The sequence below is a fragment of the Ranitomeya variabilis genome, chromosome 1 (assembly GCF_051348905.1).
Source record: "Ranitomeya variabilis isolate aRanVar5 chromosome 1, aRanVar5.hap1, whole genome shotgun sequence".
NCBI classification, from domain to species: Eukaryota; Metazoa; Chordata; class Amphibia; order Anura; family Dendrobatidae; genus Ranitomeya; species Ranitomeya variabilis.
The window spans coordinates 1,141,125,473-1,141,144,598 of record NC_135232.1 but is presented as its reverse complement, the minus strand read 5'-3'; the positions used below and the strand labels follow the sequence as shown (position 1 = coordinate 1,141,144,598).

At 40.7% G+C, this 19,126-nt stretch overlaps 1 protein-coding gene across 1 annotated transcript in view; it reads right to left on the bottom strand.

The window, feature by feature from the left end:
• Positions 1-606: 606 nt before the first annotated feature.
• The window catches only part of LOC143800697 (vomeronasal type-2 receptor 26-like), a 67,956-nt gene continuing 49,436 nt past the window's right edge, over positions 607-19,126 (bottom strand). Inside the window, exons 5-6 of the mRNA XM_077281205.1 lie at positions 6,887-7,010; positions 607-1,532 (exon numbers count right to left, since the gene is read on the bottom strand). Coding sequence (XP_077137320.1) covers positions 607-1,532; positions 6,887-7,010 — 1,050 coding nt within the window. The remainder of the gene's footprint in view (positions 1,533-6,886; positions 7,011-19,126) is intronic.

Here is a 19,126-nt window from a genome sequence, read left to right as displayed (position 1 = left end):
TTTCTGACAGTTGAAGTGTGTGTGTGATAAAATTACAGAGCTCTCCATTCTTTGAATATGAGAAAAGTTGCAACATTGTAAGTGTATCAAACACTTAATTTCCTCACTGAATATGCTAACCCTTTACTGCACTTCCTTGCTGGCTATATCTCTATGTGGATTTAAGAGTTTTAGTTGTTCAGCTAAGAGGTTACAGTGCAATTAAACACCTGTTGAATCCCTGCAGTGAATCTGCTTGCTTTCTTTCCCATATTTCTTTTACTTGCCATATTTCAAGCAGTTTTACACCAGAAAATTGTAAAAAATTGCTTGACAAATAGTCATCTTTGTCATATATTATTAATGAACTGTAAAAGGATCTGTTTTCAAGATTTTGAAAGCAAAGATTTTCCTACAATATTGGAATAAGTAATTTGCTGCCTAAAAGATTTTGTTAACATGTGGTCCTTTAAATGTTTTTACTGTTCAATAATTCTGATACCATTGATTTCCTATAGCAGAATCAGCAATAAAGATCTAAAATGTAAATTGATTGTTGGGCCATTATGAAAGTAGTGAAAATACACATTAAAACATTTCTGAATACATTAAGTTGTTATGCATGATTTATGTGGTTATATTTTCATTATTATATTTAGGCTTTTTTAACAAATTGTCCCGTGAATTTAAGTCTGGTCTTAGGATAATAATATAACATTTAGGAAAAAATATACAGGCCAAAATGGCAACATTTGAGGACAGTATAGCAAATATCTCTACAAGAACTGAACTTTTTCCAGTTACACTTAAATAGGCCGGAATAAAAGCCACCCAGACACTGCAGACAACCAGCATGCTGATAGTAATATTTTTGGCTTCATTGAAGCTATCTGGCAAATTTCTCGCCAGAAAAGCAACCAGGAAACTCACTGCAGCAAGAATACCAATATAACCCAGAATTAGGGAAAATGCTACTATTGAGCCTTCATTACACTGAAGAATAATTTTGTCCACATACAAGTCAAAGTTTTTTTCTGGAAATGGCGGTGCAGTAGATAACCAGATAATGCAAAGTACAACTTGGGTAATCGAACAAACAAAGACTAAACAGTTGGTGATTTTTACTCCAATAAATTTTCGACAATTGCTCCCAGGTTTGGTGGCTTTGAAGGCCGTGTAGACCATAATTGTCTTAGCCAAAATAGAAGAGATGCTTACTGAGAAGATGATCCCAAATAAAGTCTGACGAAGCATACACATGACTCTTGTAGGATGGCCAAGGAACGAAAATATACACAGGAAGCTTAACATAATGGAGATAAGTAAAAAGAAGCTTAGGCTTTGGTTTGATGCTTTTACGACTGGTGTATTTCTAAATAAAGTGAAGATTCCCAAGATAACTGAAGTTTGAACAAAAAGAAAAATAACAATGACAGTAATTATAAGAGTTATTGAGTCATCGGTATATGATAAAAATTCTGTCTCCTTTGGTGCACATTGATTGCTGTCATTTGGCCATTGGTCTCTTGGACACCTGATGCATGATTGCTTGTCTACAAGCAAAGAAAAAAAGGAACTTTTTTATTTTAAATTAGTCAAATGGGTGAAACAGTAAGATGTATTACTGGGATAATAAATATTTACTAGAAAGTGGTAAGAACTTACAAGATCTAGCTTTACAAAAACAACAACAACATAAAAGATACATTTTTCCAAAAACATTTGAAAAACAAGTAGGATTCTTGGCTTGAAAAAACAATAACTAAAGGGAAATGTAAATGCAACCATTGATATTTTTGTAGTTTCCATATTTTTCAAGACTCCATTCGGATTGGATTTATTACACATTGGGTAAAACACTTTGTCTCATGCAAAACTCAACATGTAATTTATTCCCTCTGCTGCTCTTGTAAATGTTTCTATATAGGAAAATAGATCAGACATTTATTTTTAAGATTTAGAAAACACAATTGTTCTATAGGAATGGGAAAGGTTCACCAAAATTAATAAAACATAGTGAGGTCCAGTCATCAAATCCAAAAGGTTTATATTTTGTAAGATTTTAAGTGTTTAATATGCCAGAATGAGGAGACGTTCACAAATTATTACTCCAAAGGAAGGCAAGGTGGATCATTATATATTAACCCCTTCATGACCTTGGGATTTTCCTTTTTTCCGTGTTCATTTTTCACTCCCCTCCTTCCCAGAGCCATAACTTTTTTATTTTTCCGTCAGTATGGCCATGTGAGGGCTTATATTTTGCGGGCCGAGATGCACTTTGAACAACATCATTGATTTTACCATGTTGTGTACTAGAAAACAGGAAAAAAATTCCAAGTGCGGTGAAATTGCAAAAAAAGAGCAATCCCACAATGGTTTTTTGTTTGGCTTTTTTGCTAGGTTCACTAAATGCTAAAACTGACCTGCCATTATGATTTTCAAGGTCATTACGAGTTTATAGACACCTAAAATGACTAGGTTATTTTTTACCTAAGTAGTGAAAAAGAATTCCAAACTTTGCTAAAAAAAATAATAAATTGCGCCATATTCCGATACCCTTAGCGTCTCCATTTTTCATGATCTGGGGTCGATTGAGCACTTATTTTTTGCATGCCGAGCTGGTGTTTTTAATGATACCATTTTTGTGCAGATACATTTTTTTGATTTCTCGTTATTGCATTTTAATGCAATGTCGCGGCGACCAAAAAAAAAGGAATTCTGGAGTTTCAATTTTTTTCTCGCTACGCTGTTTAGCGATCAGCTTAATGCTATTTTAATATTGATAGATCAGGTGATTCTAAACGCTGCGATACCAAATATGTGTAGGTTTGATTTTTTTTATTTATTTATTTTGAATGGGGCGAAAGGGGGGTGATTTAAACTTTTACATTTTTTTTATTTTTTTCAAATTTTTTTAACTTTTTTTTTACTTTTGCCATGCTTCAATAGCCTCCATGGGAGGCTAGAAGCTGGCACAATGCGATTGGCTCTGCTACATAGCAGCAATCATAAGATCGCTGCTATGCAGCAGAAATGCAGGTGTGCTGTGAGCGCCAACCACACGGTGGAGCTCACAGCTACCGGGGATCAGTAACCATAGAGGTCTCAAGGACCTCTATGGTTACTATTCTGATGCATCGCCGACCCCCGATCATGTGACAGGGGTCGGCGATGCGATCATTTCCGGCCGCCCGGCTGGAAGCACCGGTTAAGTGCCGCTGTCAGCGTTTGATAGCGGCATTTAACTAGTTAATTGCGGCTGGTGAATCACGATTTCACCCGCCGCTATTGTGGGCACATGTCAGCTTTTGAAAACAGCTGACATGTCCCGGCTTTGATGCGGGCTCACTGCCAGAGCCCTGCATCAAAGCGGGGTATCTGACCTCGGACGTACTATCCTGTCCGAGTTCAGAAAGGGGTTATAAGACAGGGCCTTTAGGCCTATGTGACAAGAATTATCTAACTGTGTTAATATTGTAATGCAACTGCAGGGGAGTTGCACGCAACCTCTACCGCAGGTAAGGGGAAAAGGTATCACTCACTGTGTAGTACCACAGTGCAAAGCTAGGAGCGCCACAACGAGGCGGCAGAGCAGTCAGACAGGCCGGTCAGCAACAAACAGGAAGACAAAGTACCAGGGGTCACAGCAATGCACCAGGTCAGAGACAAGCCAGAAATTGGAACCAGATGGGAGCGTGGGATCCAAAATGTGAGTCACAAGACGTAGTAGGGGTACAAGCCAGAGAGTCAAAGCCAGACGAGAAATGGAGTAACAGCGATGAAAAGCAGGAGGCAGGATTCAGAATACAAGCCGAGTCATACACTGTAGGGAACCACCAAACACACAGTAAGTCAAGGACAGGGAACGGGTCAGGCACAAATATGGGTAATCAGAGGCAGAAGCATCACTAGTAGTGTTGAGCATTCCGATACTGCAAGTATCGGGTATCGGCCGATACTTGCTGTATCGGAATTCCGATACCGAGATCCGATATTTTTGTGATATCGGGTATCGGTATCGAAACAACATTAATGTAAAAATGTGTAAAAGAGAGAATTAAAATAAAAAATATTGCTATACTCACCTCTCCGACGCAGCCTGCACCTTACCGAGGGAAGCGGCAGCGTTCTTTGTTTAAAATTTGCGCTTTTCTTTCCTTTAAGTGAGTCCCGGCTTGTGATTGGTTGCGTGCCGCCCATGTGACCGGGACGCAACCAATCACAGCAAGCCGTGACATAATTTCAGGTCCTTCAGGATTTTAAAATTACGTTCCGGCGTTGTGATTGGTTGCGTCGCAGTCACATGGGCGACGCAACCAATCACAGCAAGCCGTGACGTAATTTCAGGTCCTTAAGGATTTTAAAATTACGTCCCGGCTTTGTGATTGGTTGCGTCGCAGTCACATGGGAGACGCAACCAATCACAAGCCGTGACGTCACGGGAGGCTGGACACGCGCGCATTTTAAAATGGGCGCGTGTCCAGCCTCCCGTGACGTCCCGGCTTGTGATTGGTTGCGCCGCGATCAACCAATCACAAGCCGGGAGGCTGGACACGCGCGCATTTTAAAATTTTAAAATGCGCGCGTGTCCAGCCTCCCGGCTTGTGATTGGTTGACCGCGGCGCAACCAATCACAAGCCGGGACGTCACGGGAGGCTGGACACGCGCCCATTTTAAAATTTTAAAATGCGCGCGTGTCCAGCCTCCGGCTTGTGATTGGTTGATCGCGGCGCAACCAATCACAAGCCGGGACGTCACGGGAGGCTGGACACGCGCCCATTTTAAAAAGCGCGCGTGTCCAGCCTCCCGTGATGTCACGGCTTGTGATTGGTTAATGGCAGCCATGTTGCCGGGACGCGGACCAATCACAGCAAGCCGTGACGTAATTTCGTCACGGCTTGCTGTGATTGGTCCGCGTCCCGGCAACATGGCCGCCCTGACCAATCACAAGCCGGGACTTCACGTAACCAAGTAAAAGCGCGAATTTTAAACAAACAACGCTGCCGGTTCCCTCGCTGAGGTCCAGGCTGCGTCGGAGAGGTGAGTATAGCGATATTTTTTATTTTAATTCTTTCTTTTACACATTTATATGGATCCCAGGGCCTGAAGGAGAGTTTCCTCTCCTTCAGACCCTGGGAACCATCAGGAATACCGTCCGATACTTGAGTCCCATTGACTTGTATTGGTATCGGGTATCGGTATCGGATTGGATCCGATACTTTGCCGGTATCGGCCGATACTTTCCGATACCGATACTTTCAAGTATCGGACGGTATCGCTCAACACTAATCACTAGGGTATATGGGTCAGCTTCTGAAGCCAGGGACTGGAACCATCACTGACAATGCCTAGCAGGAGTGGCACCAATAAATAGCCACCCATGAATTAAAGAGAGTCAGGAAAGGTTAACCCCAGCATAAACAGGGCGGGGAAGGAAAAGCAAGAAGGAAACCCTGACCTGGATCATGACAGTTATTATATACTTTGTACTATTGTTGTTTTTGTACTTAGGAAGCGTGCTGATGTCATGCTGCATTCACACCTATAGGAGTGTATCGACACGCTAAACTGCCGGTAGTCTACCACATCCTACGAGCTCCAATGCTGCCTGTTTGATTTTAATGAACCACAATAAAACGACTTGATTTTTATACATGTTGTAAATGTATATAGTGCAGGGAAATCCAGTGACTTACTGGTAATGTATCCAAAAAAAGGTATTTTTTTTTTGCATTTTTTCTTCATCTGGCAAATACCATTATTACTTTTTCTAGCTTGAACTTGTCTCCGAAGAAAGTAACACACATACATCTATGACTGATCACTACTAAGGCACCAGCCATCATTTTGCCCTCACTTCTACTCTGCCCAGTTGAAGAAAAAGTGCAACAATATCTGACTTGTTCCTTTGTAGAATAACAATTCCTCTATTTTGCTCCTCCTATTTTATCAGTATTTTAAATAAAATATATCACAGTAGTGATGTCTCTCTTTGTTACCTCCTTACGCTACAAATGACCCTTTGGTGGCATCCACACAGAATATGCATATGTCCTCTTCTCTAGTTCCTACCATGCAATACTAATAAAATCATAATGTCAGGAATTCGTGCAACAGCTACTGTGACACATCATGGGTATGCATTTAGGAGCTTTTTATGACCAGGTCTTTATTTGATACGCACATTGCACTTTACTTATACTGTTCTTACTGCTGGATTGGTGGTATGATCTCCTCTTCTGTACCTGGCTTACCGGTCTTATTATTTTTTACTCTGTCAGCTGTCTTTTCCTGCCTTGCCTACTTCCATGCCTCCTCCATATGTCTCCATTCATACCTGGATACATATTTGTTATTTTTTATGTTTGTTTTTGAGTATTAATAAAATTTGAGACTTGTTATTGGTTATAACTCTTTGGTGGTTTATGGTTTACTCAAATTCCTTAGTTCTCTAATAGCTTTTGGGAGTACTCTGCCTTTTTACATATTGAACATTTTTTGTTTTGGGTGAGTTATATACCTACTATGTTCTCAGCCCAAATATTAATACTGTGCCTGCAGCTTATTGTTTTAGTATATATCAACTGTACGTCCAAGCATACGCATTCAGTTTAAATCATCACCGGCATCGGGGCCCTCCTTCCTTCCCCTCAGCTGCGATCATTGTGCCTTTGATGACATTACCTATGAAGTCTCTTTAGGCAGCTTTTAGACTCCACTTCTCCCCAGCCAACAGTACAAATACACATGTGAAGCATTCAGTTATACGCAAAACAATAAATGTACTTATTAAGACATAGAGTAATAAAATAAACTTATAACATGAAAACAACTGCTGAATAAAATGTAAAGTTTGTTAGAATTGTAATGTAAACAAATTATCCTGGATTGAAATAGCAATTATTACCTGTCTCATTAGATATTTCCCCATCAGAACACTGCAGACATTCGAAGCAGCACTTATGGCTTCCGTTCATTAGGATCCTTCGATAACCTGGTGGACAGTCCTCAGTGCACTTAGAGACTGGAATCTAAAACATAAACGATCACATTTTTTTGAAACAATAAATGTGTTCTAATATTGTGGAAGATTAAAAATAATAAGATATTAAATATCTTTAACATTTGTAATACATTTTGCTATTATAAAAATATATGCAACTTCATTCTTTGCTTACATTTTGGCCCTGCAAGAGCAGGTACCAAAGTTGGTGCAAGGTTTCGAACCTGTAGCGCCCCTGTCTCTGCCTGCAGTCCGTCTCCCCTGCAGAGAAGCCAGCGTACTTACCACTGCAGCCCCCATCCTGCTGCTTCTGGGTCTGCTACTACCCTGGGTGCGTGCACCACATGCAGGTCCCTGGGAACTGTGCATAGGGTGCACACAAACTTCCTCTTTCTTAAAGAGGCAGTATGCATCACTCAAAAGTGTCCCCAGCCAATAGCTGGAGGTCACTTACTATTTAAAGCACCACCTTCAACATGGAGGTGCCTGTACAATTCTGTGAGCTTGTTTCCTAACATTTTTGTGAGTTTTTGGTGTCATGACTCAACATGGGTTGGTCTAGCGGATGGCACAACATGCACACAACGGGATGGAAAAAGGGAGATGAAGACCCTAATAGTAGGGATTGAGGGATGGGGCACCTCTTACCAAAGCCTGTGCCTACTCCTAAGCTTCTTTAACGCCCTATGTGGGTCATCCCCCATCCGCCATGTGCCTAGTCCCTAGATGTCACCTCGCAATACCCTGGCTAGTGCACTGGCCAGCAATGATGCTTGCCTCACCACTGCAGATGGTACAAACAAAGGGGAGAGCATCAAGCACGAGACAGACGTAAGAAAGAAAACAGAAGGTAAGAAAACAGGTAACAGCTCCAGGCCCCGCTGCCAAGCTCCACACCACAGCACGTCAGACAGGTGAGGAATATGTTGCTTTATTATTTTTAATTTTTTTAAATAAATGTGTAAAAGAGGGTGTGGAGATTTTTCATGTAAAGGACTGTATTCTTGTTGTGTCTTTATTACAATCTTACCAAGGAGTTTGTAATGGGGTGTCTTACAGATGCCTCTCCATTACTAACCTGTGGGTTTGATGTCATCTGAGATTGCAAAGCTGACCTCAACCCCACAACTAATACCCCACTTGCCACTGCAACAGGGCAAGTGGAAAAAACTGGGCAAAGCACAAGTATTGGTACATCTAATAGATGTGCCTTTTCTGGGGCGGCATTGGGATGCTATTTGAAGGCTGGGGGGTCAATATCCATGGCCCCTTACCAGTCTGAGAATAACAGCCCCATCTGTCTGCTTTAGCTTGGCTGGTTTTCAAAAATGTGGGTGACCTCGCAACATTTTTTTTAAATTATTTATTTAAAAAATTAATAAATAGGATCCCTCTATTTTTGATAATCAGCCAAGATAAAGCTGACAGCTGAGAGCTGCATCTCACAGATGTTGGTTTTGCCTGCTCTAGTTATAAAAAATGGAAGGGATCACACATCTTTTTTCAAATATATTCATTGCACAAGCGCCATCATACGTTTGGTAAAAATATTCTAATGAGTCAATGCTTGTAACCAGCGGTAACCTTTTTACCTTCACTTTGAAGCCTGTTTTCACCTTCCTGAAAGGCCAAATTTTACAATTATGACCAATGTCAATTTATCTGGTAATAACTCTGAGACGCTTCAATGGATCCACCTGATTCTGAAATTATTTTCTCATGACATATTATAATTCATAATAGTGGTAAATTTGTTTGATATGATTTGCATTTATTTGTGAAAATATCAGAAATTTGGCAAAAGTGTGGAAAGTTTTGCAATTTCAATTTTTATGCCCTTAAAGTTTTATGATTAATTTGTTTTTATCAGGAAGTTATAAGGGTTAAAAATTCACTAGCGATTTCTAATTTTTCCAACAAAATTTACAAAACCATATTTTTTCAGTGACCACATCACATTTGAAGAGACTTTGAGGGGCCTATATTATGGAAAATACCCAAAATTGATACAAAACTGCACCTCTCAAGGTGTTCAAAACCACAATCGAGAAGTTTTTGCAGGAGTACCAGAAACCCAAACCCTATATGTGGGAAAAACCACTGTTTGGGTGCACGGTAGAGCTCTGAAGGAAAGGAGCGCTATTTGATTTTTTTAATGGAAAATTTGCTGGAATAATTAGCAGAAGCCATGTCGCTTTTAAAGAGCCCCTTATGTGCCTAAACAGTAGAAACCACTATAAGTGAAACCATTTTGGAAACTAGACTCCTCAGGGAACTTATCTCCCATAGAGGACAACGAAGGTACAAATACGTAAAAAAGTATAAAATTTATTGAAAAAATATCAACACTACATATATATACAAAATTAGCACAAATAATGCACAAAAAGTGACATATCCCTATAAATGAGGGGGGGAATAAAGTAGGCTGAGTATGCGAAAAAAACGGATGGGGCCACATCCATCCAGGTATGTCACATCACGACTCAATAGGAGAGCAGATACACACTTAGATTACTGTTGCTCATAAGTAAATGTCCAATGTTGCCACTATCTGCTTTAAAGCACTAATATAACAATATTATGATAACAAGAGTAGCTAGGTCTGTAATAAGTTACCAATAACAAATGCACATATCAATAATATCTACCAGATCCTACCTACTGCTAGGCACAAACAGACAAATATCATAGTGTATCCTGAATCAATTATAGAGTGCTCAACCTGCAACATATAAGAATTCATGTGTAGTGGCATACTGATAGAATACCTGCCAGAAGATCGTCCTATATAACAGGGGTTGAACTGCACCACAGAAAACTCATAGGATACCTGAAGTCATGATGCGAGCCTGGATGGTGGTCCCGTAGCACACCTCGACGCGCGTTTCACTGCCCCCGCAGTTTCGTCAGGAGGTTGGTGAATAGCGTGCTTGCCCAACTATTTATCCTAAACAGTGATTGCCTAACTCCGTAACAGCTGTAAGCGGCGCGCATCCGCCATGTTGCGTCGCGGGGAGGGGGGCGGCGCTTAAGGGACGCGTCACATGGACACGTGACCCAGTCACATGACCGATTCTGTAACCATGAGGAAGCGACGCCATACAGAGCTGTCGCCTACCTCACCGAAAGGCAGCGCATGCTCGGTGTGCGCTCCAGCCATCTAAACCCGGTAAGAAGGAAACATACAGAAGAATGGCCGGGTAAGCTATAAAGGACCTGTATCCAAATAAATAATGTCTAAATGCATCACAGTCCCTAAAATACCTTACCCAAGGGAAATATAGCTATACATAAATTCAAATAGATCTAGATTATACTAACATAGGGGTCTTCAGCATATAAAGCTTATTATAAATATAACGTTATTAAGACATCAAACCCATTTGGACTTACTACAGTATCACATATCATTCCGAGCATGTATAGCTACACAGCCAAATCGCTAAATATAATATAATAAATTATAGGGCGTCCATTTCTCAGGAGGTCTTCACTTGCAGATTGAATTGGCTGTTGCAACTTGGTATAACGTACTCAGTTCATTACAGAGTGAGATGTTGATGTGTATAGTTTCCTATCATCCGTCTGCATCAAGATCTCATAGTCATCACATCCTTATATAATTAATTCGGAATAATAGCACTGTAATGGTAACACTGTAATAAATATATTTGTTATTCATATCATTCCACATAAAGCCATAGATATAATGTACCAGATGTTAGTGGACCACGGAACAAAATATACAATCCATTACACCAAGACAAGACATAGTAAACAATGCATATAAACATACTTAATTAAAATTCTCGCTATTTATAAAAAGGATTTGAAGCTTAGAGATTCGTTAAGACCCTTGGGGGTGACTGTATCTAGGCAAACTATCCACTTAGCCTCCCTTTTTAAAAGCTCCTTCTTATAGTCACCTCCCCGTATGCCTAACTGCACCTTGTCTATCCCTCTAACTTTGAGCCATTTAGGATTACTATCATGCTGGTTCCTAAAGTGCTTAGGGATGGTTTTAAGTATCATGGTGTCTTGGGCCAAAGCCCCCTCAATTAATTTATTTAGATGGGAGGTGAGCACTTTGAGCTCTCCGGTGGCTTTTTCAGAAGTTAATAAAACTGAGCCGTAAAAATAAAAAAAATAACAACATTTTTCCCACAAAAATGTTCTTTTGGTCCCAAATTGTTTATTATCACAAAGTTAACAAGGGAAAATGGAGCCCAAAACTTTTTTGCGCAATTTCTCCTGAGTAAGCCGATACCTCTTGTGGGGGTGGCCTAAAATTTACTTTGAGGCACAGTGCAAAGCTAAGCAGGGAAGAAGCGCCACATTGGAGTTCAGATTTTGCTGGACTGTTTTGAGGGAGCCTTGGCAGAGCCCTTGAGGTTCCAGAAGAGCAGAATCCCCCATAAATTACTACATTTTACAAAGCACACCTTTCAATTAATTCATACATGGTGTCAGTGATCATATTGACACCACAGGTTTGTCACAGAATTTTATACCATTGGTCAGTTAATAAAAAATTATTACATTTTTAACACCAAAATTTTGTTTTAGCCCCATATTTTACCTTTTCATACTGTGAAATGGGTAAAAACGGCACCAAAATTTGTCCCACAATTTCTGCTGAATGTGGAAAAACCTTAAATATGGCTGTACACTATTGCTTAGCCATACAAGGAGACTCAGGAAGGACTGAGCGCTATTTTCCTCTTGGAATACAGATATTGCTAGACTGAGGACTCCATATAGAGTCCGTAAGTGCTTGAACAGCAGAATCCTCCCTTAAGTGACCCCCTTTTTAGGAATTTATCTACAGGTGTAGTGACGATTTTGACTCCATGGGTGTTTTCCAGAAACAAGCCGCAGTGGATGTTGCTGAGCGAAAATTGAAAATTGCCATTGTAGTCCCCTTTGCAGTCACCAGTACGTTGCAGTCACCAGTATGTTATAGGTACCTGTACATGGTAGTGCCCAGCTCATGCTTCTGGAGACATGAATCTGTAAATTAGGTGGGATGTAATCGCTACAGAAATGTTAAACATGTGGACGCTAAATGTGATTTAGGCACACTGTGGTGCTCAGAAGAAATTGGGCATTTGGATTTGGGAGTGGGGAATTTGCTGAATTTCTTTTGGGGGCCGAGGAACTATAGCACTTTCCCAGTGCTTTCATTCTACCAGTAAAGTGGAAGTTCCCTATATTTCCATTAACAGATCATAGAGCTGAGCGGGGACTTGCTTTTTTGTACATTGATTTAAAGATTTTATAGGGAACATTTTACATAACACTTGGGATCACATTTATCTGGTGCTCTGCGCTGAGCACTTACATTTGGCTTTACATCTAAATTTGCCAGTGACATGATGCCAATGAGATCCCCGAGGGATCCAGTCACTATACCGCAGCAGCAAAGTTACTCTGGACTCCATCTGGCCTCTGTTCAGCAGTGTCCTTTTCAGAGGTGCACAAAACTGTGGTGGACTGCGCTTTTTTACATGACACAGAATCCATAGTGCCTCCGTCTACCTCATTATAGGGGATCTGGATCAGCGCAGTGCACAGGATAAATGTGAGATGAGTCTTACTGCGATCTTTGAGAGGCAGAATGAAAACAGGAGGTAAAGAATTGGTTTTATTTAGTTTTTATGCCGTTCCTCGTCTGGTATAAATGATTAGATGACTTCAGGTCGGTGCAATTACATCGATACCAGATTTATATTTTTTTTGTATGTTTGTCTGTTGTAATACGTTAAAACATGCTTTTTATTGCAAAAACACGTTTTTGCATAGCCATATTTTGATAGCTGTAATTGTTCCGTATTTCGGCTGATAGAATCATGTGAGGGCTTTTTGCAAGAAGAGTTGATGTTTCTATTGGTACCGTCTTTGGGCACGTGACATTTGTTGATTGCTTTCTGTTCTAATTTTTGGGAGGCAGAATAAACAAAAAACAGCAATTCAGGAATTTTTTTTATGCCGTTCCGTGTGTAGTAAAATTGATAAGCTAGATTTATTCTTCGGGTCAGTATGATTACAGCGATACTGCATTTATATCTTTTTGTTAATGTTTTGGTGCTTTTACACAGTAAACACCATTTTATAGAAAAAAATATTATTTTTGCATCCCATTATTCCGAGAGCTATAACTTTTTTATTTTTGCACTGATGGAGCTGTATTATGATTTGTTTTTCACGTGACAAGATGACTTTTTTAGAGATACAATTTTTGTTTACATTTTTCTTTTTGATCACATTTTGTTCAGCGGTAAGATGATAAAGCATAGTTTTTTGCATCGTTTTTTCTTTATTTGTTAACGGTGTTCACTGAAGGGGATAACTAGTGGGACAGTTTTATATGTTGCATTGTTCTGGATGCAACATTACCAAATATGTGTTTTTTACATAAAAAAATGAATTTATTGGATTAATATTTTTTTCTTTTTTGTTCTTTATTTTGTAATTTTTTTTAATACTTTTACAATTTTTATTAACTTTTTTTTTACTTTTAACACTGTCCCAGGAAGAGTCATCAACTTTAAACTGACAGATTGCTGATCTAATACTCTGCAATGTTTCTGCATTGCAGAGCATTAGGTCAGCATCTGACATGCAGGAATGATGTATGTCAGCTCGTGTTGTGAGCATGATTTGAGAGGCCACCGTTCCTTTGTGACCCTGAGGACATGTATCAGCCTGGGGTCACAACGGAGACAATCAACATTACGCAATCGCATTGCATTGTGCCGATGGAAGAACAGAGGGAGCTCCTTCCCTCTGTGATGCCCCGTGATGTTGCTGTCACTGTAGAGCTGACACTCATAATCAGATGCAGAGCTCAGCATGAGTGAAAGGAGATATCATAGGAGGCTGGGCTGGGGATGCACCCACTACCCTGAAATGTCTATCACATCCCATGGAACAAGACGTCACCAAGTAAAGGTACTGCAGTCATTTGTCACTGCTTCTTTCATTGCCACCCTATAACAACATCCTGAGTCAAGGGTGCTGATAGAAGCAGTAGGAAAAGTGACAAGTCACCTGTACTTTGCAACGATCTCTACCTTCTGCAACTTCTTACTATGAAAGGAGACATTCTCAGTAGGCAGTGACAAAAGCAGGGTGAGTGACATGAAAGCTGCTTTGCTGTGGCATTGATTTGACTCACCCTGCTTCTTTCACCAAACCCTGCTGATGTCTTGTTTCACAGCGATAGGCAGCAATGAAAGCAGTTGTGCTACCCCCAGATGACATCCTGTTTCAGGACAGGAGATAGACAATGATGGAAATCGAACTCAGCTCCAGTCAACTATGATGTCCCTCTATCGAACAGTCACATAAAATGAAGTATAACAACTTATTAAAGGAAAAGCTGGATAGGGTGAAGTGTAGGGTATTGTATTATGAAGCAAATTATGAAATTACTTAGGGTGATAAAATAATGGACAGTTTAGGTATCGCACCACCTTTTTAAGTTAAGTGGAGACAATTTTCAGTATTGTTGTTTGTGTATTTTTTAAACTAGCTTCCGACATCTGACTTTTACACATCTGAAATCAGCCTTTATTAAAACAGACACTATGAAGACTCTTAAACTGTTTGACATTTAAGAAATACCGTATTTTTTGGCATATAAGACGCACTTTTTCCCCAAAAAAATTGTGAGGAAAATGGGGGGTGCGTCTTATATTCGGAACGCAGGCTTACCGGCATTGTGGCGGCGACAGAGGTGCGGGCATGATGTGGCACGGTGAGCTGTATGGCGTGAGCAGGTCCCATCCATATTTGAGGTGAATCCGCGGCCCGGTATTGATGGAGAGCAGCAGCGCTGGTGAGTTACGGTATTTTCCGGTGGCGGCGGCCATCTTGCTGAGGCCGCGCGTGCGCAGATTCACTACTCTGCATCCCAGGGCTTCAGGAAAATGGCCTCGGGAGGCCGCGCGTGCGCAGATGGAGATCGCGGCGGCCATTTTCCTGAAGCCCTGGGATGCAGAGTAGTGAATCTGCGCACGCGCGGCCTCAGCAAGATGGCCGCCGCCACCGGAAAATACCGTAACTCACCAGCGCTGCTGCTCTCCATCAATACCGGGCCGTGGATTCACCTCAAATATGGATGGGACCTGCTCACGCCATACAGCTCACCGTGCCACATCATGCCCGCACCTCTGTCGCCGCCACAATGCCGGTAAGCCCGCCGCCACCAGTAAAACCACCCAGCTCTGCTGCTCTCCTTCACTACTGCTGTGGCGTCACCTCAAATGTGGAAGGGACCCTGGCCGCTGCCACCTGAGGAAGTGACCGCACGTCTGCCACCGCCACAGAAACCTCTCCATGGACACCAGGCCATGGCGTCGCCCACCTAAGCAGGATGGGACCCTGCTCAGGTGCACGCCGTTCCGCCCACCGCACCTCAGCATCACCTCACCTCTGCCACCACTATGCCTCCTGTGACCCTGCTCTGCCACTGCCTGCCCTCAGGTAAGAGATCTTAAATTCGGACAATAAGACGGACCCCCATCTTATAAAAAATCTTTTTTTCTGCATTTTTCACCCCAAATTTGGGGTGCGTCTTATAGGACGGTGCGTCTTATATGCCAAAAAATACGGTATATATTTTCCAAAGTACAGAATTTTATTACAGGGAAAAATGGTTAAAGAAAGCAATATAACTTATTGAATGTTTAGCCAAATATATTAGAGTGATCGTACATGACTAGATATTATAATACTGACCTTGCCATTTTTCCAAAATATTTTATTAGTATCTATGAAAAGCTGCTCTTCATCATGCACAGATAGATTAAATCTTCCAACATTGTTTAGAATAAACCAATTTTGAAACACTATTTTAAAAGTATTAATGTGATAGTAAGTGTTCATTATTCCTTTGTCATTAAAGTGGACTACTTCTCCCAATGTGTCTTGGAAATTAAGATTTCGTAAAAAGTACTGAAACAAAGGAAACAGTAATAAACAAGAATAGAAAAAAACTGGGCTCATATACAATGGCAAAACTAGAATCTGATGGGCCTCGGTGCAAAATTTAGACCTGCCCTCCTTTATCCTGCCTATGTTCTATATCCTATAAGAACATACATGTTGCCACTCATTATGTAGCGTAGCAATGTCCTTCATCCTGTACTCATTATCCCTCATCCTGGGCCCCTTTCAGGTACAGTTGTCTCCCATTCTGTGCGCCTTCTGGGTATATATGTCCCCAATCCGGATATGTATTTCCTCCTATCCTGGGCCCATCCTTGGCATATATTCAACCATGGATACCTGTTTTTAGCTCCCACTGCACCCGGATGTTCACAGTGTGCTGAGCCAGCCCTTTAAACTGTGCAGTGGTCTTTTCTACTTTCTGATGTTCAACTCACATTCCCTTCAATAGGAGCTGAGCTGCAGTGCCCCAGGACAAACACTACACAGGGTAAGGAACTGTGCTGGTATAGCCCAGTACACTGTGTACATCAGGCTGAGTCTGAAGGAAAATACCGAGCCTTGAGCACTACTGGTTGAAGAAGTCCAGAGGGAATGAAAAGTGGATCCAATGGGATTTAGACTAAGTGAGTATTTTATTGTTGGAAGGTCACACAAAGGAGAAAAAACTGCAAACAGTTATGAAATGAGAGGTAAAGTGTCCATGGTGTTGGATCTCACAAATCTACTATTAATGATAATGACCTATCCTAAAAATATAGCATCAATATATTAGTTCTCGAAAACCCTTTAAAAACCAATGTGGCTACAAATTTTCCAAAAATCAAAAACAATGGACAATAAGCAAGTAAATACATTTCAGTGTTAAGGTCCTTGGTTCAATTCCCCCCAAGGACAACATTATTATTATTATTATTATTATTATTATTTATTGTTATAGCGCCATTTATTCCATGGCGCTTTACAAGTGAGGAGGGGTATACATAATAAAAACAAGTACAATAATCTTGAACAATACAAGTCATAACTGGTACAGTAGGAGAGAGGACCCTGCCCGCGAAGGATCACAATCTACAAGGGATGGGTGAGAATACAGTAGGCGAGGATAGAGCTGGTCATGCAGCGATTCGTTGATCGGTGGTTACTGCAGGTTGTAGGCTTGTCGGAAGAGGTGGTTCTTCAGATTACATCGGTAAGGAGTTTGTATGTTCTGCCTGTGTTTGCGCGGGTTTCCTTTGGGTTTTCCAGTTTCCTCCCACACTCCAAAAATATACTGATAGGGGATATAGATTGTGAGCCCCAATGTGGAGAGTGATATTATGAGACAGTTTGGAATTAATGGCATTAGATAAGCAAGTAAAATAAAAAAAGAAAAAGAAGCATGGCATATTTTTAGGTGGCTGCAAGTCACCAACACTTAGTCTGACGTCACGTCACAATTTTGCCTGTGATTCACATTGCAGCATAATGTAAGTATGTGTGGACTCAGGTTACTACATAATAAAGTCATATCATCTGTGATACACAGTGGCAGCAGTATCGTGGTTTGGGGCCTGTTTTGCTCGATTAGGACCAGGAGAGCAACCATCTCTGAAGGAATAATGAATTCTGAATTTTATCAGCAAAAAAGGAAAATGTCAAGAGTAATCTCAAGAGAATGTGGATCATGTAGCAAGTGAACGACCCAAAGCACAAAAGAATTGTGAACTCCTTCCCAACATATTTAAGTCACATATCCGGTTACGGACTTTGATGTGAGCTCGCATGTCAAGCTCACATCTTACCCAGCAGATAATGGTTGATTTAATCAGTCGTCATCTTCATCTAACAGCGGCAGGTGGATCAGAGCTCCACCCATGGCTGTTATCATGTTACATGATGTCAATCTCTGAGAGCGGCATTTGATGCGAGCCGGTAGAGGAGTGTATCATTCTATGTGCTTATCAGTGTTTTTGTGATGTTTTCGTGGGGCACTGATGGGTTGCCATGACAGCCTGAGCCTGGAGTCTGATGATGACCTCTATACTTTTCATTATGGTTCTCCATGAAAGCCGGCGTTTAGCTGGGGTCAATTGAAAACCATGAGGGCTGATTTATTAGTATATATAGTAAAAGCAATTGGATGATCCCAGGCCCAGGTCCCATGAGGGGGCTAAAAAATACAGTAAAAAGGAAAAAAATGTTTTTAAGAATTTGAAAAATAACACAAATAATACAATTTCTAACAGAAAAAATATGGAAACAGTCAAATTTGAATTTTGCCTGATTCACTGATCTCTACATTGAATGTATTTGATGCAAATTGAATGTATTGTATCATTATACTGATGAGACCTCTCCAAATCCCAGAACATCAAATGTGAAAAAACCCTCCTTATATGAACAGAAAAGTGCAGTTCAAATAGAAATAAAAAGGAAGAATTTTCCAAGTATTTTTGAAGCAGCATTTGGAGAGGATTTTGGAATATTTGATCAAAAAAACTCTTTAAAAACAGTTTTCCAGATTTTCCAGAATGCATTTTGTTTGCAAGTTCATTTTAAAGGGAAACTGTTAACAGGAAAATGCCGTTCATTTCGTAGGCACCATATTGTAGAACAGAGGGAGAGAAGTAGACTCTGTATAACTAGTAATTTCATCATTTAAACAGCTGCTCTTCTGGGAATTTTTGGTTCAATTGTATAAATAACAGCCACTGATTAGACACTCAACAGTATAAGGCCGGCGTCACACTGGCGAGTTTTACGGACGTAAGAGTGCAGAAATTACGTCCGTAAAACTCGCAAAATAAACGGCACAATTATTCTCAATGGGGCTGCTCCTATCAGCCGTATATTACGGTTCAGTATTATACGGCTTTCTACGGCCGTACAAAATTGCAGCATGCTGCGTTTGTCACCGTATTGCGCAAAAAAATCGCCAATGAAAGTCTATGGGGGCGAGAAAAATACGGATTCCACACGGACCAGCAGTGTGACTTGCGAGAAATACGCAGCGGTGTTAGTGAAAAGTCGGTAATTCAATTGTCGGCTTTTCATTTCTCCTGCACAAACCCGACAGGATATGAGACATGGTTTTCGTACAGTAAACCATCTCATATCCCTTTTTTTTTGCATATTCCACACTACTAATGTTAGTAGTGTGTATGTGCAAAATTTCAGCGCTGTAGCTGCTGAAATAAAGGGTTAAAT